The sequence below is a fragment of the Cyprinus carpio genome, chromosome B3, assembly GCF_018340385.1.
Source record: "Cyprinus carpio isolate SPL01 chromosome B3, ASM1834038v1, whole genome shotgun sequence".
In the NCBI taxonomy this organism is placed as follows: domain Eukaryota; kingdom Metazoa; phylum Chordata; class Actinopteri; order Cypriniformes; family Cyprinidae; genus Cyprinus; species Cyprinus carpio.
In genome coordinates, this window is record NC_056599.1 from 25935596 (window position 1) to 25958275 (window position 22680).

Sequence of the window (22680 nt, forward strand, 5' to 3'; positions counted from 1 at the left end):
AGAGGGGGTGAGCAGCCTTGAAAGCAGGGTTGAAATTTGGATCTGTTTTTGGAACGTGCACCAACAGGAGGATGGAGACAGTGAATGGGGAATTGTGGTGCTGGTATGGTGAGGGTGGGGGGGTTGAATGAGTGATTGCTCAAATGGTTTTGGGATGTTGATATACAGTAAGGGATGGCCAAGGACTTGGCTTTTTGTGGGGATTAAAAACTTACAAGGCCTTGTTATAATTATGTGGTACAGGATTAAACCGTCTATCCATTCTGTAAGAGCTGTAATGTGAAGGTATGTTTGAAAATACACAAAGATCGTCAGATCGGGATTAGCACCCGAGATGAACAGCTATGGAAAAAAAGTGTGAGGCTAAAACAGTTCTTCAGACGTGGCAAATGTGCTGTAAAACAGACTGAGGAGGGAGTAATTAGCAAGGGTGCGTAAAGAGGGAAAGAAAGAGGCGAAGAACGAAGGAGGACTGTTAAGGTAGAAATGAAGGCATCATTAGATTCTGAATGTCTCTGAGTTTGTAGATCTTTTGTCTTGTTGACAGATTGTTTGGAAGAATAGACAGTGATAGATGACTGGTGAAATAATTTTTGCCAAACTAGATTAAGGACAGGAAGAAACCATTATATGATTTTAGCCCATTTAATGGCCCTTCATTCATTTTTTTTTTTTTTTTTAGCAAACTTAATTTTTAATGCAACTTAATGCTTACAGTTAATAGGGTGAATATAATAAAACAATGGATGAAGTAGGGAAAACTAGTTTTGCATTTAATATATATATATATTTTTTACTCTGTATTGTATTGTGAAGATATTTGTATAAAATTAAGATAGCGATCATATTTTAAGACATGGAAAGTGGCAAATGATCAGTTGGTCAGTTCAATCAAGTCTCAGGCTCTTTTGCTTTAGAGGGGGTTCACCCTGTCACTTGAAACTGAACCCATACCATTAGACTTACATGACAATCAATTTTAATAATTCTTAGTGTGTCATTTTATTGGCTACGTTTATTTAATAATGCATAAAGTTGTATCATTTTGGCCTTGGTCTTGCAGTCCTACATGCATCACACATACAGGCACACTAGAGCATTAAAAGACTATACCAGACGGGTGAGTAAATGTCTCCAAATATCCTTCAGCCTTTCCTTTCATTCACACCTCATGGTTATGCCTACAGTTCGTGCTTCCCTTCATCTGCTACTCTGCCCTCTGACCTTTGGATCATAAAGGCTTGTAGTTTCCAGGAGTAGGAACATTTAATTCCCCCATCAGACATGATAATGTTTTTATCCATCAACACTTGAACAAGAGGGAACACTTTTTTTTTTTTGTATGCCACAATCCATATTATTATTGTTAACTAAAATTAAATAAATAAAAAATGTTAACTGAAATAAAATATAAATATTAGATACAAAACAGAAAAAAAATTAGACCTGAATTATAAATTAGAATAAATTATATATTAGAATGCAACTAACTGAAATGAAATAGATTTGAGTATAATTACTAAAAAATTAAAGATGAAGTAAAGCTAAATAAAAATAAATGTTTTTAAAAAAAAGCTAATGAAATGACAAAAGCCGAAAAGTACTAAAAGCTTAAATTAAAATTTAAACTAAAAATCTAAAAATAAAAGCCAACTCCTAATTTATTAATTAATAGTATACAAATAATACTAAAATAACACTGCTCACACAAGAATATTAATATAAGATTAAATTAATATTTTATTAATTAATAGTATACAAATAATACTAAAATAACACTGCTCACACACACACACAAAAAAAGACTTCTCTGAAAGCCGTTCTCTGCATCTCCTCACTGAAATATATGTGTGAAGACTTGTTCTTCTACCCTGACTATTGTTATTTAGGTGTTACCATGGAACTAGACCCTGTTGTATGTGTCGGTGGGGGGCTGGTGGTCCTTTTGCTTCTTGTGTAACTGTAGATTGAGCAGCAGTTGTGTATTAATAGATCTGAGTGACGTGCATGAGCGGCAGCTTAACTCGATTGTTGGATTTTTGTGTTTATTTCAGGGATGGAGGAAGGGAGGTGACCCTCACAGCTCTTGCGTGGTTGAAGAAACGGAGAGCGTGAGGGGTACAGCAGATATTAAGACATTCAGGCTCTTAATAAGTGTTAAGGTTACAGTTCACACACAGGCCTCAGACATTCTGTGTTTTGTTTCATTTGACTTTCTCTCCTGTTCTTTGTTTCTTTTCATAGTAAGTTGAAATCATTTTCACTACTGACTCTCTGTCACTTTTCAACTCTGACCCCTTGCCCCCTCTCTGACCTGGGCCCCATCAGGTGTGCTTGTGTGTCATGATTCTGACATCCCTGTCGTTGTACAGAATGTGTCCCGGCGCTGCTGGCATGTCTGTGCTCATGTTGCAGCACGGGTCGCATTGCTGCAAAAATGTGCTAGATGATTTCTTACCATTCACACTGAATTTCTTATATCCAAAATTACAAAATAATTCCTCTGTAAATAGCTTTTCATCCAAGTGTCCTGAAAAAATGTATCCCTGTTTCCACAATATATTAAGCAGCACAACTGTTTTCAACATTAATAATAAGAATTTTTTCTTGAGCACCAACATAGCATATTGCAATGAAGACTGGACTGAAGACTAGAAATGGCTGTTCAGCTTTGCCATGATAGGAATAAAATACATTTTAAAATATTTTAAAAAGGTTATTTTATATTGTAATAAAATTTCACAATGTAACAGTTATGGCATATAAATGCATGTTATCAGCAAAGTCTGCTGAAGAAAGAATTGCTAGGTATGAAAGATAACGGTGCACAAAAGCACACAGCACTTCAATATTAAAAGCAGGAAGTTTGTGAGAAATTAATTGAGTGATGATCTTCTGCTGGTGATGTGATTGAAGGGGCGGCAGGATATCTGATGTTGGCCTGGAGAGAGACAGGACACATGGAACTGACAGGTTAGTGCCGGAAGATTTAAGAAATAACATTCCCTCATTTTATGAGTATATTTATCCTTCTGTAGCTCTGTCATTGTGTATGTGTCTTCCTTTTTAGGTCTGCACTTGGCTCAGGGAACATACAGAGACGCTGCTGATGACAGGAAGACGGATCAAGGGAAAGAGAAGAGGGACTCAGGAAAGCCAAGATGCTGGGATGAACTGAAGGTTAAATATATACAGTGATGAATGAGAGGAGTGTAGAATAGAGTTAGGGAAACAAATATGAAGAAAAAAGTTTAGAAGTGACAGAGTAAAATGTGAATTTGAACATCTTGGGAATATTTGACAGTGGTTGAGCTGTCAATTCTACTTAACTGCCTCTAACAAATACATTATTTTCAAACACATTAGTGATTACTGTGGCCTTTTCTTACACACGTGTGAAGTATGTTGTGTACATGTGTGTTCGCCAAACAAGTGTGTGACAGGTGCTGGACAGGAATGGTGTTAAATTCTCAGCACTGTCCCTATTCTTGGTTATTTGAATCTGTGGCTCCAAAGTATGGAGCTGTAATCCAGTCTTTAATGACTAGCACCTCTATATACGCACACAGATGGCACGTGAATACGTTCAAGAACATCTAGACGAACCCAGAAATGCACTTTGTACTTTTAATGTTATTTAATGATGTTTTATTCAATCACTTTAGTAAGGGATGTATTGCATGATTTGAAAAATGTTCTGCAATACATAAAATTGTGAGATGTCAACTTGCAATTCTGAGAAAAAAAATCAGAATTGCAGATTTAAACTGAGAATTCTCACCTTTTTTCTCACAATTCCGAGATAATACCTCACAATCCTGAATGTATTTATCAGAAATCTGAGTTTACGTCTCAATTCAGATTTTTTTTGTCACCCACAGAATAATATATAAACAGTTAAATGTCTTTATCTCATGATTATTACTTTTTTTCCTCACAGTTGTAAGTTTTATATCACAATTTGGAGTTTATATGAATATATCATAAAACGTTACACTTACCTTTTTTATTATTGTAATTATTATTATTTGTTCTGTGGCAGAAATGGGCTTCCATACATTTTAAACCACTGATGATTTAATGTGTTTTGACACATCTCACTCTGTGAAATCATAGATGCACTGACCATCAGAAAGGCAGGGACAAACATTATTTATGTGGGTGGTTGGGAGCTGTCAGATGAAAGAACATTTTTGAGTGAGTACATCAGATGTCACAGCTGTGAAAAAAACAGTTATCAGCTTTTACAGTGAAGGAACATTTCTATGGGAACAGCTTCTTATCACTATTAATAATAGCAGGGTTGTCCTTGGGTATTCTTGAAAGAAGAGAGGACAGAGGATATCCCAAAGAAAACCTAACACCCTCACTCAATAACCTCTCTCTCACTCTCTCACACTTTCTCTCTCTCTCTCTCTGCCTCTGCCCCCTTCAGGTTATATTTAGTTCGGCTTTAGGGGTGCCGACCTCTTGCTCTGCAACAGACTCTGGCCTTACAAGGCCCAACCACAAATATGGTTGCATAGCAACCCTTGATGTTTTCACCTATGTGAAGGAGTCCACCAATGTGCTACAGTAGCAGCTAATCATCATAATCATCCTATAAGCATCAACAACATCAGCAGCAGACTGAGCATGTGCACCTCGTGTCTGGTGATGCTCCCGTTGCTAGATGTGCATTAATAATTTCATGCAATGTTATTGTAGCTTTTAATCGTTTTGTTTTTATTGCTATTTTATTTTCAATTTTCTCCTTTTATTTTCAGTTTTTCCTTTTTAATTGCATTTTTTAATTATTACTTTTGAGTATGTGTGTGTGTGTGTTCTGAATTGGTTATTTATTTTATTGTAGTTTTAGTATTTTAGGGCTGCCGAAGTTTAATGTGCTAAGCTAACTACTATCATTTAAAGATATTTAACTGCTAATTTCTTAGCAGTCTAGTTTTATTGCCAGTTGTATTTTTGTGTTTAATGTATATAAAGTTCTAAAACAAAATATATTTTAAAAATTACGTTCTGTAATCATGAAAATGCATTTAGAGTACCTGTAGTTTTAGTTCAAATTAAAATAAATAAAAAAAACAAAATTATTATTATTTAAAGTTAACATTAATGATACCCATTATTTTACTTGTTTTGCCGGTCTGTTTTAACACAAAACCTAAAACTAAAACTAAAAGTTAAACAAAAATAAAACTAAATTGGCCAAAGAATAGTGGGTAGATTAATCTATTACATTTATTTACATTGCATTTTAAACAATAATGATCAGATTTGTTAGTTATTCTTTCACTATATACTTTGACAAAAATCTCCCATAGCATTATAAATAGCAGTGTTGGGAAGTACTATATATATATATATATATATATATATATATATATATATATATATATATATATATATATATATATATATAAAATAAAAAAAAATCAAAGTGTAATCAATTACAGTTACTGAGAAATCAATGTGTAATTAAATTACAGTTACTTATGAAAATGATAACGATTACAAAGGGGGTTACATCTGAATATTTTCTGTAAAAAAACTGATATGCTGAATAATATTAATTTACTGCTTTGACTGTTTTTGATGTGCATATAGCCTTCTGCCCTTTAAAGCCTGTTTAGTAAAGTTATGCTATTCTGATGCTTTTGATTGGTTCTCTTGTTTGAATTTGCAGCACACCACTGCCACTGAAAGATTAGCTACAGTACAACCTGTCTGAGAGCTGTCATGGTGAGTGAGAAAAAATGCTCAGTTCAGTGCAAGATATGTTTTCCCATATTAAAGTGCCACTGACATCAAAGGTTTCAATGTTGATCCTGAGGAAGCATCTGCATGTATGTAACTTATGTAAGCAGTCATTAAATAAAATAGGAAAGGCATTGACTATTCCCACCTAATGAGTATTTAAAACATATATTGCTTGGTGCATGTCCAGTCATTTATTTAACAATGTTAATCTCCATTCATAACAAATTAGCAAGTCTGCTACCTAGATAAAGCCTTTACCAGCCACACTTCTATTTATGAACCCCTTTGACTGAAAACATATAGCTAAAGTTTTTCCTCCTTGAATAAGGTTGGAAACCATGCCAGATCTAATATTACAGTTATTTCAGCAGTGTAGCAAAACCTACATGAATGGCTTACGGGGTCACTGAGTGAAATTCAGGGCACCTAAGCAGCTTTGAGTACTAGGCTACTGTAAGGTTAACCTGCCTGGTTTAAATGTTTGAAAATGATTAACAGTTGAAAACATTAAAAGACTAATCACATGTAATGTTACATTATTTTAATAAAGTAATTATACTAGTTACATAGGTTAACATCATTTCCAAAGTAACCTTCCCAATACTGATAAACAGGTGATGGTTAATGTAAGTTTGTACACATTTTTGCATATGTGCAAGAATGAGTACCAAATGTGAGCATGCTGAAAAGACATGACAGAAAGACTAAAGTCTCAGAAGCAGCTGTTTACAGTGACAGTGTCTAGAACTCACACACTCACTGACATAATTCAGTCCTGCTAGGATCCAAACAGTGTATCTTCTAGAACTTAACAAAGACATTTATGCATATTTCCTTTCAAGTTGCCATTTTTATCTGCTAAAAGGAAATAATTAAACCTGGTGGTCAATTAAAAGGCTGTTTACAACAATTTCTTTTACAGATATTCTAGTGTATGTATATTCAGTTGGTTTATGAGGATAAGCATCTATATGTGATTGGGGTATGTGTAAACAGCACGGGGCAGTATCAGCTTAGAGGTAAACAGTGTACATTCTGCATGGGTGTGAGTATGGAAATACATTCAGGCATCTATTTGTCTAATAATAAATTAGAAGGTGCAGTTGTCCACTATAGAGTTACAATATTTGTTCCCATACAATTAGGATGAGATTTAGTGTTACTATGGAACAAACAAACAGCTAAATGTACTGTATATATGGGGATAATGGAGATGTACCATGATGTTTTTAAAAGCATGTCATGTGCCCAAGCTATGTATGCAGGTTCTCTTTACTGTTCCGCTCATGTTTTGATGAGTTTTTTTATTGCTCTTCTATTCTTGAGTTGTATTTTCTGTGGTGGTGCATGTATTGATTGGCATGCATCAGTCCAAAAGGGCCATCCTTGTCATGCCAAGGACACTGCTTAAACTTAACAGGGAAAGGGCCTGAAATGCTGTACTTCACACATGGTGGCCTCACACTCTTCCTGAAATGCTCACGTTCATGCACATGTGGCTTATTGGCTCCAGTCACAGCAGAGACACACATGCCTGATGCCAGCATAATTGCCCTAATCGGAGTCTTAAATCAGTGCTCATTATAACTCATCAGCAGCTGTTACAATGACGGCCGAATGTGTTACTGATGACTAAACTAATGGCTTCAGTTCAATTAAAGGAATGTTCTGGGTACAGTAAAAGTTAAGCTCAATCAAAAACGCTGTGCCACAATATTTCCTCATCTCTCCTTTTCTCAAAATAAGACTGTGGGTTACATAAATGTTACAAATGATACAAACATGAATTGGCCTCATTTTTTAATCAGCATTATGCCACAAATGCTGTCAACTGAACTTGTTGATCCCAGAATATTCCTTGAACTGGCATTTATATATCGTTAGTCAAAGAGCAGTTTATTTAAAAAAAGATAGATAAATTTACACCCAAGTGTTTTCTTAGAACACTTATTCACTTGTAACTCATATGCATAAACACTTGTATCCATGTTTGCAGTCACATGACCATGGTGGACAGTGTCACCTGTGGTCCATGTCTTGTTTTAATATTAGGGATGTATTGAACGTCAAACTTCTTGTTACAGTGAAATAAGACATGAGCAGTAAAGTAAGGGTCATGTGTTCTACAGTTTGACATTCAATATCCTTTTAGTAAATCCAGATGGTGTTGCTCTCCTGGATGATTTGCATAATTCCACTATTGGCTATTAAACATCTTTTGTATATAAGGACTATGTGTTCCATATGAAGAAGTCAGTTAATTAGTGTTGGAAGGGTGTTTGGATAAAGTATCATTTTCTAAAGTCGAGGAAGATTATGTCATAGTCTCTTTTCTTTGCTGCACTCGTGCCAGGGTTCAAATAACAACCCTTCAAGCAGACATGAGGTCCAGGGATTTGCGGTTGTCTGTTTTAAAGTTAAGAAATGCTGACCCCTGCTGCTTATGTCAGGAACTACAGCATAAATGTGAAGGATTTTGGCCTAATTTGAGAAGCTGCAACTTAAACTCAAATCTGATGTCTGCATATATTATAAATGTCTTTAAAGCCTGTGGGGATTTTGATATTATTATATCATAATGTGACAAACCCCACAAATAATCCAAATAATATGTGGATACTGTCTGAGAGTTGATTGTAAATTCCACCTTTACTGTTATTTTATTTAAAGCAATCTTATGTAACTGAACTTAAAAAAAAGGAAAAAAGTACACCCACACAATTTAAAATATTAACAATTTTATTTACAGTTTCACCACAACATTCGTCAACAAGTAACAGTAAAAAACATGAATGATAATTTAAAATCACATCTTATAAAATACCCAGCTTATTTTTAAGTCAAAACATATTGACTAAGTAATGTCAAGTTTAACAGTAGCAAAATGGAGTGAACTAATATAATGTGCAATGATAGAAAGAGAAAACAAGGAGAAAGAGTCAAAGAGAAAAGTGTTTTATCAGTCCCTGGACCATTCATTCCTGAGGTATTTTAATCCACCTCTTCAATAGTGGGCCCCTGAGCACCGGCCCCTGATGCTCCACGTGCCTGAGCTCCACAGCCTCCAGCTGGCATCCCTCCCTGATACAGTTTAGTGATGACTGGATTGCAGACTTTCTCCAGCTCCTTCAGATGATGTTCATACTCCTCTTTATCAGCCAGCTGGTTGTTTTCTAGCCAGCTGATGGCCTCGTTACATTTCTCAATAACTTTCTTCTTGTTGTCCTCACTGATCTTTCCTTTCAGGTTCTCATCTTCCACACTGTTCTTCATGTTGAAGGCGTAGGACTCCAGAGAGTTTTTGGCAGCAATCTTCTCTCTTTGCAGATCGTCTTCAGCTTTGTATTTGTCTGCGTCCTGCACCATCCTCTCAATCTCCTCTTTACTCAATCTGCCCTTGTCATTGGTGATGGTGATCTTGTTCTCTTTTCCAGTGCTTTTGTCCACCGCGGACACATTTAGGATTCCGTTGGCATCGATGTCAAAGGTCACTTCGATCTGCGGGACTCCACGTGGAGCAGGTGGGATTCCTGTCAGCTCAAATTTACCCAGCAGGTTGTTGTCTTTTGTCATGGCCCTCTCTCCCTCATAGACCTGGATCAGGACACCGGGCTGGTTGTCTGAGTAGGTGGTGAAGGTCTGGGTCTGTTTGGTGGGGATGGTGGTGTTGCGTTTGATGAGGGCCGTCATGACTCCACCTGCGGTTTCAATACCCAGGGACAGTGGAGCCACATCCAGCAGCAGCAGGTCCTGGACGTTTCCAGATGTGTCTCCCATGAGGATGGCGGCTTGAACCGCAGCACCATAAGCCACTGCCTCGTCTGGGTTGATGCTCTTGTTCAAGTCTCTGCCGTTGAAGAAATCCTGCAGAAGCTTCTGGATCTTTGGAATTCTTGTTGATCCTCCAACCAACACAACGTCATGAATCTGAGACTTGTCCATCTTGGCGTCTCTCAAGGCTTTTTTTTTTTCCACAGGCTCAAGTGTTCCTCTAAAGAGGTCTGAGCACATCTCTTCAAAGCGCGCTCTGGTGATGGACGTGTAGAAGTCGATGCCCTCGTACAGCGAGTCGATCTCAATGCTGGCCTGAGAGCTGGAAGAGAGGGTTCTCTTGGCTCGCTCACACGCCGTCCGCAGCCTTCTCAGGGCCCTCTTGTTCTGACTGATGTCCTTCTTGTGCTTCCTCTTGAATTCTTCAACAAAGTGGTTGACCATGCGGTTGTCAAAGTCCTCCCCACCCAGATGAGTGTCTCCAGCTGTGGCCTTCACCTCAAAGATGCTATCTTCGATGGTCAGGATGGACACATCAAAGGTGCCTCCTCCCAGGTCAAAGATCAGGACATTGCGCTCTGAAGCTTTGCCTTTGTCAAGGCCGTAGGCAATGGCTGCAGCTGTGGGCTCGTTGATGATTCTCAGGACATTCAGTCCAGCGATTACTCCAGCGTCTTTAGTCGCTTGCCTCTGGGAGTCATTGAAGTAGGCAGGAACTGTGATAACTGCATTTGTCACCTTCTGCCCCAGATAAGCTTCAGCAATCTCTTTCATCTTCACCAGGACCATAGAGGAAATCTCTTCAGGATAAAATGTCTTGTTTTCTCCTTTGTATTCAACTTGAACTTTCGGCTTCCCTCCATCACTGACGACTTGGAAAGACCAGTGCTTCATGTCAGACTGCACAACTGGGTCATCAAACTTTCTGCCGATCAGCCTCTTGGCGTCAAACACGGTGTTGTTGGGGTTCATGGCCACCTGGTTTTTAGCTGCATCTCCAATCAGCCTCTCAGTGTCTGTGAAGGCAACATAGCTGGGTGTTGTTCTGTTTCCCTGGTCATTGGCGATGATCTCCACATTTTCATGCTGAAATACCCCCACACAGGAGTAGGTGGTGCCCAGGTCAATCCCAATAGCAACTCCTTTTGCAGACGACATGTTTGATTTCTTTTTATGTCTACCTGTATTCAAAAAGCAAAAGAAAAAAAAACTGCAATGTAAAATCACTAATTTTCATCATTTAATTACTGTAATTTTTGCATTTAAACGTTAGATAATTGTTTCTATGTAAATATCATTTTTGCATGTTCACAATATATTAATACAATCACTTATTATTATTAATAATAATAACAACAGTAATAGTAATACACTTAAATATAATATAAATATAACTCGAGCGTTTCGAGTTTGTGGCATAAGTATTTAAATTCCAATAGAAATTAAAAACGAACAGTGGTAGTATTAATTATTTTTCAGCTTACCTCGTATGATTTCTGTTAGGGGTAACTGTGGCTCGTCGCTTGGATAGCTCACTTCGTTGTGTCGCTCTTCCCGCAGTTATTCAGCTCTCTCCTGAAGTGTACAGTGAGCTGGTGGCATCAGCCGGCTTTTATACTGTCCAGGGTTGCGCTGCTGAAGTTTCTCGAAAGCGCCAGCGAGTTCGACCAATCAAAACGCGGCACAGTAGGACGGCCCCACCCACACAGCTGCGTCATCGCATAGACAGACAGTTCTAGCTATTTCTGGAGTTTTCTGCGTTATCTCAGGGCCTCATGAGATCCTAAAATTATAGTGAACCTCTTAATCTGTAATAGTGCTATTTTTAAACATGAACTTTTATCAACTGTTGATGTTACGGAAATGTGTTTTAAAAGCAAATAGGCCCACAAACAGGTTAAAATTCCTAGGTTATTTATATGTAGAAATGTGTTTCAGTTATATTCGAATATCAAGATCGTAGTGGTAAATAAACAGTTAACAAATGTTTGTTATTTTTCTGTATCGTGATTTAATTAAATTTCGCAGATAATCAAACGAATGACTGAATCTTAGATTAAAACACGTGTGTAATAAGAGGATCTTTGTCTAGTTAATGTAAAACGTATGGAAAGTATTTTGGTGGAATATGTTTTTCACTACTTCTCTTATGTAGTATTTGTACTTTTTCCTTTTATTTCTTTTTCTTTTCAGTTGGCAAGTACGTTTTACTCATCTGTAAGCCAGTGGGGATTAGCATGTTTGATTTGCAATAAAGCTAAAGATGATTCTGGAACATTGGAGACTTTGTTGCAGTCATTCTGCTCTATTGTCAACAGAGGGCTCTGTTACATTCATTATTTTGCTTTTTTTTCTCAAGACTATTTCTATCCCTTCTGATCTGCTAAGTTGCACATAAAACACCTATGTGTCGTTATTATTAAATTAAATGCACAATTTGTTTAAAGCGACTAAGTGAATTTGTGGGCTGTGAAATGAATCAATAGCCTAAATTTCAAGGTAAAACTTTACATCCTTCACTAAATGGGGGGATGTTCCCTGTTAAATAATCTGATAATGACATCATTTTATTAAACAGCAAAATGTTAAATAATATCTGCATATTGAAAATGTGTATTAAGCGTGCTTACAGCTGTCTTTAGATATCCAGAACAGAATTCATGTAATACCATATCAGAAAATATATACAACAGTATTGAAATATAAACAATGTGGGCCATTTGGTCAAGGAGTACTCATTTATTTAATATGCAAACTGTGAGTAGGAATGCAGTTTTTATATCTATTTGTCTAATAATAAAATGTAGAAGGTGTACAATCAGTCTAAAGAGAGGACTGGTTTGAATGGATAAGGCTGAGCATGGAACAAACAAATAGTTAAATGTGTGGGGACCATGGAGATATACTGGGATGTTTTTTTGAAGAACATGTCATGCTATGTGTATACAGATCCTCTTTACTGTCCCGCTCATTTCTGATGAGTTTTTTATTGTTCTTCCATTCTTGAGGTTGCTGTTTCTGCGAGGGGTATTGATTGGCATAAATTCCACTTGTTCCACGTGTTTAGAGTGAGTCTTACAATAGAGATGCATGAGGCCAACTTGTAAATGTTAAAACATTAAAGTCAAAGAATAGTGGAAGACTTGACCATCAAAAAAAGCTGAATAAAATTTAATACTATTAAAAATAAAGGTAACTTCATGTATGTTGAAGTTTTGAATATTTGTCCATTTATGCTTAAACACATTTGTAGTCACATGGTCATGGTGGACAGTGTCACTTTGATCCTTGTCTTGTTGTAATCTTGGGGATACTTAACACATCAGATGGTGTTGCACTCTAGAATTGTATAATTCCACTGTGAGTAATTAAACACATGTATGTGTAGGCCTATATGTGAAGGACTGTGTGTTCCATATGAAGAAGTCAATTAGCGTTGGAGGGGTGTTCAAATAGGTATCCATATGAGATTGTTATAGTCTCTTTTTGCTGTACTCATGCCAGGGTTCAAAGAAGCCCTTCCAGAAGGCAAGATCCAGGCATTCGTGGTTGCCTGTTTTACAGTCAGGACATGCTGACCCCGGCTGCTTATGTCAGGAACTACAGCATTTATTTGTGAAGAGTTTATGCTTATGTTTTGTGGGTGGGTTTGTGTTGGGGGTGTGTTTTACACTGTTGCAGCGGGTTATAATGCAAGTTAGCAGTTCTAAATTCACATTAAACCACGGCTTCATGTGTTTTTTGCTCTAATTTATTTTGGGATTTGTGCTGGTATTGGTATATTTTGCATGCTAGTGATAGAAATCTACCCCTTGATGTGATTGGTTATTGGATTTTGACGTAGCAAACCAAGGGCTGATTCAAACTGTTTTTGGGACAGTCTTTGGGAAACTACAGTTGTAAGGAGAAAATACTCAGCGATAGTGTTGATTAATGGATTGGCATATGGTTTGTCTAAAAGCTTATTAAAAACACCACATAAACAACATAAAAAACTTGATTTTCACTACAGGGGGACTTAATTAGTGAAATTACCTACATTACCTTAGCATCTACCTTAAACTTTTTGTTATTATGTCAATATTAGACCTGTAAGCATTCTTATTCTTGATATCCACGATGCAACAAGCCCATAATATATGGATACTGCCCGAGTAGCCTATTGTTTAAGCATGCCATTTACTGACAAGTTTATTTTCAAAATCTTCATTTAATGCACATAAGCATTATTGTTTATATTATCATTAATAGGCCCATAACTTCCCCACTATATAATATAGCCTAACTGATGAGTTATCCTTGTAGGATATTTTAATAAAGCAAAACCATTGCTTTGGGAAGATAAAGCTTCACCCCAAACTGAATTAAGTATAGTCAACAAAACATGTTTTATGCAATTAATTGGAATTTTAAGTCTGTCTAACTGTTATTGTAGATAAATAGACCTACACTAACAATATTTTTTTATTTGACAGTCATTAAGCGATTAACAATATCACAAACCGAAACCATAGTTTATAGTTCATATCGTAGAGATAAAACGAAGCTCTTTTATATATTTCAACTAACGTTAGCTTTTAAATAAATGTTGTAGAATAACTGTAATGCCTTTTAACGCAATATACGAAACATTGTTAACAGTTACACGGACACATAAAAACATAAAACACGTTGCCATATTTTGCCGTAATTTGTTCAAGAGAGCATTCAAATATGATAGGGAAAAAATTATATATATATATATATATATATATATATATATATATATATATATATATATATATATATATATATATATATTTAAAGTTCATTGTATTTATCGTACTTTCACAGCAAAATTCTGGAATCGTCCATAAACTTCCTCTCTGCTGCTTCAGTGCTCGCTGACGTATCGCTGGCACGCGGCTGCTTGCTGTGTTTTGATTGGTCTGATCCACTGGACGCTTCCAGAAGTGTGTAGAGTTTGAACTGGTGCGCGCTCTGGTGTTTTTAAAGAGAGAAAGCAGCCGCTGACGACACTGAGCTGAACAGGAGCGATCTGTAAAGAGAGAAAAAACAGTCTGACCTGACGAAGAGGTGTAAATTCATCACAGTTATAAATCTACTCTACGGTAAGTCTATCTTTATTTTACAGTAGGGAATATGCTAAATATATTGTGTAGTTGATATGTTGCATAGAATATGAGCTTATGTGTAGGCAGTCTATAGTCTCCCTAAAATAAACTAGAAAACTGTATTCACTATTGGTCATTTTTCGCAAAAAGAAAAAAAGATGAACAGATTGTGTTGTTGTCATTATCAGAGCACAATACGTATAGATATGTACCTGTACTAGAAAAGGCTTTTCTTTTACTGTTATTGTGGGAAGTGTCATATTGACTGGAAACAGACAGAAAGTGGCATTTGAATTTTCTTTGAACAATAATTTGTAGCAATTTAGAAACATCTCTGATTCTGTTTTGTGTTTTACTTAACCTACAGTTACGTCAAATCAAACATGTCGTCTGCAAAAGGAGTTGCTATTGGCATTGACCTGGGCACCACCTACTCCTGTGTGGGGGTGTTTCAGCATGGAAAAGTGGAGATCATCGCCAATGACCAGGGAAACAGAACAACACCCAGCTATGTTGCCTTCACAGACACTGAGAGGCTGATTGGAGATGCAGCTAAAAACCAGGTGGCCATGAACCCCAACAACACCGTGTTTGACGCCAAGAGGCTGATCGGCAGAAAGTTTGATGACCCAGTTGTGCAGTCTGACATGAAGCACTGGTCCTTCCGAGTCATCAGTGATGGAGGAAAGCCAAAAGTTCAAGTTGAATACAAAGGAGAAAACAAGACATTTTACCCTGAAGAGATTTCCTCTATGGTCCTGGTGAAGATGAAGGAGATTGCTGAAGCTTATCTGGGGCAGAAGGTGACAAATGCAGTTATCACAGTTCCTGCCTACTTCAATGACTCCCAGAGGCAAGCGACTAAAGACGCTGGAGTAATCGCTGGACTGAATGTCCTGAGAATCATCAACGAGCCCACAGCTGCAGCCATTGCCTACGGCCTTGACAAAGGCAAAGCTTCAGAGCGCAACGTGCTGATCTTTGACCTGGGAGGAGGCACCTTTGATGTGTCCATCCTGACCATTGAAGATGGCATCTTTGAGGTGAAGGCCACAGCTGGAGACACTCATCTGGGTGGGGAGGACTTTGACAACCGCATGGTCAACCACTTTGTTGAAGAATTCAAGAGGAAGCACAAGAAGGACATCAGTCAGAACAAGAGGGCCCTGAGGAGGCTGCGGACGGCGTGTGAGCGAGCCAAGAGAACCCTCTCTTCCAGCTCTCAGGCCAGCATTGAGATCGACTCGCTGTACGAGGGCATCGACTTCTACACGTCCATCACCAGAGCGCGCTTTGAAGAGATGTGCTCAGACCTCTTCAGAGGAACACTTGAGCCTGTGGAAAAAGCCCTGAGAGACGCCAAGATGGACAAGTCTCAGATTCATGACGTTGTGTTGGTTGGAGGATCAACAAGAATTCCAAAGATCCAGAAGCTTCTGCAGGATTTCTTCAACGGCAGAGACTTGAACAAGAGCATCAACCCAGATGAGGCAGTGGCTTATGGTGCTGCGGTTCAAGCCGCCATCCTCATGGGAGACACATCTGGAAACGTCCAGGACCTGCTGCTGCTGGATGTGGCTCCACTGTCCCTGGGTATTGAAACCGCAGGTGGAGTCATGACGGCCCTCATCAAACGCAACACCACCATCCCCACCAAACAGACCCAGACCTTCACCACCTACTCAGACAACCAGCCCGGTGTCCTGATCCAGGTCTATGAGGGAGAGAGGGCCATGACAAAAGACAACAACCTGCTGGGTAAATTTGAGCTGACAGGAATCCCACCTGCTCCACGTGGAGTCCCGCAGATCGAAGTGACCTTTGACATCGATGCCAACGGAATCCTAAATGTGTCCGCGGTGGACAAAAGCACTGGAAAAGAGAACAAGATCACCATCACCAATGACAAGGGCAGACTGAGTAAAGAGGAGATTGAGAGGATGGTGCAGGATGCAGACAAATACAAAGCTGAAGACGATCTGCAAAGAGAGAAGATTGCTGCCAAAAACTCTCTGGAGTCCTACGCCTTCAACATGAAGAACAGTGTGGAAGATGAGAACCTGAAAGGAAAGATCAGTGAGGACGACAAGAAGAAAGTTATTGAGAAATGTAACGAGGCCATCAGCTGGCTAGAAAACAACCAGCTGGCTGATAAAGAGGAGTATGAACATCATCTGAAGGAGCTGGAGAAAGTCTGCAATCCAGTCATCACTAAACTGTATCAGGGAGGGATGCCAGCTGGAGGCTGTGGAGCTCAGGCACGTGGAGCATCAGGGGCCGGTGCTCAGGGGCCCACTATTGAAGAGGTGGATTAAAGTTATGGACTTGTCACTTTGTCTTTCATATCTCACTTAACAATTTGATCAAGGATTTTTTTTTGTATGATATTGCTGTTTTTATATTCCTGTTTTGTTATTTAACCACAAACCACTTTAGTTTAGTCAATATGTATATACTGTAAAGATGTAAATACAAGTATGATTGTCTTCTATGTATAATGAACATTGTTAATAAACTTTTTTAAATTAAAAACCATCAAATGTGTTCTTATTCAGAAGGACTGGTTACAGATTCCACGACAAATCATGTTGATGAAAACATTAAAGTAAGGTTATAATTTGGCAGAAATAATTTTATGACAGTTATCCTAGTTTAGAGGGACTATAGTGAGTCAATGCAATATACAGTAATGTAGGTGAGTAGATATTTTCACTAAGTGTGGCAACATCACGTGACAATCAGTCAGACACCACAGACATCAACATTCACTGTACAAAACCTAACAAGGGTGACAAAACAGATTTCAATCAAAAAAGATAAACTGTTAACATCCTTTTATCATGTCTTCAGCTTGGTCACACTCACCAGAGAAAATTCTTAAAATACTCAACAGCTTGACATCATCTTGATTTTTTAAATATATTGATTTATCTATTATCAAAACATTTTACAAGCAGAACAGACAGGTGATTAGGTTTATAGGGGTTGGCCCTGACAGTGAGTTTCCACTCACTTAACTCAAAGAAAAGAATGTCTATAAAGAAGTTGGTACCATGCTTTTGTGACATCAAATAAACTACAGATTTTTTCAAGGCATTTTAAATTTTTTGGTGATTGTTTGATGTATAGGAGTTTTTTCCCATTTTTCCCCAATTAATTTATTGTTTTTTGTATTATAAATTTTTAATTTGTTGTTTATTTAATATTTGATGTTTGATGTTTAGTATTGATGATGGCTTGTTGTGTGTTTTGTGTTTGAGTTTTGTTTTATTGTGTTTAATTGTGAAATCATAATGTTTGCATCAAGCTGGCCTTGTGATAGCAGAGAAAGCTAAAACACTTGAATCAGAGACACAGCAGTTAGACCGACCAATTAGCGTTGTTCTCGTTACTGGATGCTCTTCAGGGATTCGACTGATTCCCTTCTGATATCTTTGTGTTAGTTTGTAATGCAGGTGCAGGTCTGATGGGTCTCTGGAAGCCCACTCACTGGACAATATACATGAAATCCTGGATGTTCCTTCCAGACATGAAGAGAAAGAGACATGAATGAGCTCTTGTGACCGGCAGCATGGGAGGACTTCAGGGTTAGTGGAGGTTGAGGGAGAGACTCAAAGACGGAGAGAAAGTGAGATTTTTTCAAAAACATGCAGCAAAGCAATTCATTCTGAAAATAATTTTCTTAGTATTTCTGGCTCATCTTTCCATGATTTCTAAAGAACAGTCACATTATTGCTTTTTAGTCCTCTTTTTTATATATACTTGTTTTTATTTGTTCTAGATTTCTGTAGGACTGTGGGAATGAGTATGATTTACAATAAAGCTAGAGATGATTCTGGAACATTGGAGACTTGCACGAGTTGTCATTCTGTTCTGTTGTCAACAGAGGTCACTGTTAAGTGTATTTTAGAGTGTTATTTTGTACCTTATTTCTCCCATTATGATTGTTTCTCAAAAAAGAAATTGTGGCACACATGACACCTCTTTTGTGTCTCTATGTTTGAATGTATTACACAAATGAACAGTTTATCTAAAGCTACTAAATGAATTACGGGCTGTGAAATGAAATGCATCAGTGGCATCAGTACCAAAACCTGACTGGATAGATGTTCCCTATTAATGAGGATTTAATGAATCAACAAACTGTTCTAAAGCTTTATGTTTATAATCTAGATGTAACTGCAATTAGTATTTCAGACTTCCAGTAATACAACTGTAAGAAAATGGACTGTACTGTAATATATAAACAACTTTATGGGCATGGGGTCTTCTTTTAATCAATGCGTTAAATTTAACAATACACATACACATTAAGAAAATATGTAAAGATACTTTCCAAAATAGCAATATGCTTTCAGTCGATTCGGGCGCCGCAGTCATTACGCGATTAACAAGATCACAAACCGAAAGCATAGTTCATAGCTCATATCTTACAGTTAAAACGAAGCTCTTATATCACTTTTAACTAACTTTTAAATAATTTATTTAGATGCAAATAATGCATTTTGTGCTAACGCAATATACGGATCAGACTAAACAAACACGTAAAAATATAAAAACTTTGCCATATTTCATGTAATTGGTAGAAGAGGGCATTCAAATATGATAGGGAATATATATATATATATATATATATATATATATATTAAATATATATATATATATATATATATATATATATATATATATATATATATATATATATATATATATACATATATTAAATACATATATATTCATTATATTTATATATATATAATATATATATTTCACAGCAAAATTCTGGAATCGTCTACAAACTTCCTCTCAGCTGCTTCAGTGCTCGCTGACGTATCGCTGGCACGCGGCTGCTTGCTGTGTTTTGATTGGTCTGATCCACTGGACGCTTCCAGAAGTGTGTAGAGTTTGAACTGGTGCGCGCTCTGGTGTATTTAAAGAGAGAAAGCAGCCGCTGACGACACTGAGCTGAACAGGAGCGATCTGTAAAGAGAGAAAAAACAGTCTGACCTGACTTTCTCCACGAGGAGGTGTAAATTCATCACAGTCAAAAATCTACTCTACGGTAAGTCTATCTTTATTTTACAGTAGGGAATATTCTAAATATATTGTGTAGTTGATATGTTGCATAGAATATAAGCTTATGTGTAGGCAGTCTATAATCTCCCTAAAATAAACTAGAAAATTGTACTCATTATTGGTCATTTTTCGCAAAAAGAAAAAAGATGAACAGATTATGTTGTTGTCATTATCAGAGCACAATACGTATAGATATGTACCTGTACTAGAAAAGACTTTTACTGTTATTGTGGGAAGATTGACTGGAAACAGACAGAAAGTGGCATTTGAATTTTCTTTGAACAATAATTTGTAGCAATTTAGAAACATTTCTGATTCTGATTCTGTTTTGTTTTACTTAACCTACAGTTACGTCAAATCAAACATGTCGTCTGCAAAAGGAGTTGCTATTGGGATTGACCTGGGCACCACCTACTCCTGTGTGGGGGTGTTTCAGCATGGAAAAGTGGAGATCATTGCCAATGACCAGGGAAACAGAACAACACCCAGCTATGTTGCCTTCACAGACACTGAGAGGCTGATTGGAGATGCAGCTAAAAACCAGGTGGCCATGAACCCCAAGAACACCGTGTTTGACGCCAAGAGGCTGATCGGTAGAAAGTTTGATGACCCAGTTGTGCAGTCTGAGATGAAGCACTGGTCTTTCCAAGTCGTCAGTGATGGAGGGAAGCCTAAAGTTCAAGTTGAATACAAAGGAGAAAACAAGACATTTTATCCTGAAGAGATTTCCTCTATGGTCCTGGTGAAGATGAAGGAAATTGCTGAAGCTTATCTGGGGCAGAAGGTGACAAATGCAGTTATCACAGTTCCTGCCTATTTCAATGTCTCCCAGAGGCAAGCGACTAAAGACGCTGGAGTAATCGCTGGACTGAATGTCCTGAGAATCATCAACGAGCCCACAGCTGCAGCCATTGCCTACGGCCTTGACAAAGGCAAAGCTTCAGAGCGCAACGTCCTGATCTTTGACCTGGGAGGAGGCACCTTTGATGTGTCCATCCTGACCATTGAAGATGGCATCTTTGAGGTGAAGGCCACAGCTGGAGACACTCATCTGGGTGGGGAGGACTTTGACAACCGCATGGTGAACCACTTTGTTGAAGAATTCAAGAGGAAGCACAAGAAGGACATCAGTCAGAACAAGAGGGCCCTGAGGAGGCTGCGGACGGCGTGTGAGCGAGCCAAGAGAACCCTCTCTTCCAGCTCTCAGGCCAGCATTGAGATCGACTCGCTGTACGAGGGCATCGACTTCTACACGTCCATCACCAGAGCTCGCTTTGAAGAGATGTGCTCAGACCTCTTCAGAGGAACACTTGAGCCTGTGGAAAAAGCCCTGAGAGATGCCAAGATGGACAAGTCTCAGATTCATGACGTTGTGTTGGTTGGAGGATCAACAAGAATTCCAAAGATCCAGAAGCTTCTGCAGGATTTCTTCAATGGCAGAGACTTGAACAAGAGCATCAATCCAGACGAGGCAGTGGCTTACGGTGCTGCGGTTCAAGCCGCCATCCTCATGGGAGACACATCTGGAAACGTCCAGGACCTGCTGCTGCTGGATGTGGCTCCACTGTCCCTGGGTATTGAAACCGCAGGTGGAGTCATGACAGCCCTCATCAAACGCAACACCACCATCCCCACCAAACAGACCCAGACCTTCACCACCTACTCAGACAACCAGCCCGGTGTCCTGATCCAGGTCTATGAGGGAGAGAGGGCCATGACAAAAGACAACAACCTGCTGGGTAAATTTGAGCTGACAGGAATCCCACCTGCTCCACGTGGAGTCCCGCAGATCGAAGTGACCTTTGACATCGATGCCAACGGAATCCTAAATGTGTCCGCGGTGGACAAAAGCAACGGAAAAGAGAACAAGATCACCATCACCAATGACAAGGGCAGATTGAGTAAAGAGGAGATTGAGAGGATGGTGCAGGACGCAGACAAATACAAAGCTGAAGACGATCTGCAAAGAGAGAAGATTGCTGCCAAAAACTCTCTGGAGTCCTACGCCTTCAACATGAAGAACAGTGTGGAAGATGAGAACCTGAAAGGAAAGATCAGTGAGGACGACAAGAAGAAAGTTATTGAGAAATGTAACGAGGCCATCAGCTGGCTAGAAAAACAACCAGCTGCTGATAAAGAGGAGTATGAACATCATCTGAAGGAGCTGGAGAAAGTCTGCAATCCAGTCATCACTAAACTGTATCAGGGAGGGATGCCAGCTGGAGGCTGTGGAGCTCAGGCACGTGGAGCATCAGGGGCCGGTGCTCAGGGGCCCACTATTGAAGAGGTGGATTAAAGTTATGGACTTGTCACTTTGTCTTTCATATCTCACTTAACAATTTGATCAAGGATTTTTTTTTTTTGTATGATATTGCTGTTTTTATATTCCTGTTTTGTTATTTAACCACAAACCACTTTAGTTTAGTCAATATGTATATACTGTAAAGATGTAAATACAAGTATGATTGTCTTCTATGTATAATGAACATTGTTAATAAACTTTTTTAAAATTAAAAACCAAAATTAAAAATCAAATGTGTTATTATTCAGAAGGACTGGCTACAGATTCCAAGACAAATCATGTTGATGAAAAACATTAGCTTATGGTGCTGCGGTTCAAGCCGCCATCCTCATGGGAGACACATCTGGAAACCAAGTAACCAAGTAAGGTTATAATTTTGCAGAAATAAATCTACAGGGAGTAATCATTCACTGTACAGAACCTAACAACACTCTTAAAAATAAAGGTGCTTCAAAAGGTTCTTCACAGCGATGCCATAGAATAATAATTGTTGGTTCCACAAAGAACCATTCAGTCAAAGGTTCTTTAAAAAATATTTCTTTCTTAGCTTTTTATAATCTGAAGAACCTTCTTTTGCCACAAAGAACCTTTTGTGAAAGATGTTAAAATTTCTTTATGAAACCATTTAAACAAAAAGGTTCTTCTATGGCAACATGAAGC

At 38.2% G+C, this 22680-nt stretch overlaps 4 protein-coding genes across 4 annotated transcripts in view; 3 read left to right on the forward strand and 1 right to left on the reverse strand.

Annotated features, from left to right (window-relative positions):
• Nucleotides 1-8478: 8478 nt before the first annotated feature.
• On the reverse strand, nt 8479-11090 carry hsp70.3 (heat shock cognate 70-kd protein, tandem duplicate 3). Its single transcript, XM_042720445.1, has 2 exons — nt 11013-11090; nt 8479-10709 (listed from the first exon to the last, which is right to left on the reverse strand). Exon 2 carries the CDS (start codon nt 10684-10686, stop codon nt 8749-8751), a length of 1938 nt encoding a protein of 645 aa, XP_042576379.1. The 5' UTR covers nt 10687-10709; nt 11013-11090; the 3' UTR covers nt 8479-8748.
• Nucleotides 11091-14515: 3425 nt separating this feature from the next.
• LOC109084538 (heat shock 70 kDa protein) lies at nt 14516-17174 on the forward strand. Its single transcript, XM_042720446.1, has 2 exons — nt 14516-14639; nt 15010-17174. Exon 2 carries the CDS (start codon nt 15026-15028, stop codon nt 16955-16957), a length of 1932 nt encoding a protein of 643 aa, XP_042576380.1. The 5' UTR covers nt 14516-14639; nt 15010-15025; the 3' UTR covers nt 16958-17174.
• Nucleotides 17175-19563: 2389 nt separating this feature from the next.
• LOC122136564 (heat shock 70 kDa protein-like) lies at nt 19564-22227 on the forward strand. Its single transcript, XM_042720447.1, has 2 exons — nt 19564-19704; nt 20067-22227. Exon 2 carries the CDS (start codon nt 20083-20085, stop codon nt 22012-22014), a length of 1932 nt encoding a protein of 643 aa, XP_042576381.1. The 5' UTR covers nt 19564-19704; nt 20067-20082; the 3' UTR covers nt 22015-22227.
• A 90-nt stretch (nt 22228-22317) lies between these two features.
• hsd17b1 (hydroxysteroid (17-beta) dehydrogenase 1) overlaps nt 22318-22680 on the forward strand; it is a 5425-nt gene continuing 5062 nt past the window's right edge. The window contains exon 1 of the mRNA XM_042720449.1: nt 22318-22382. The gene's annotated coding sequence lies outside the window, so the exon portion shown is untranslated. The remainder of the gene's footprint in view (nt 22383-22680) is intronic.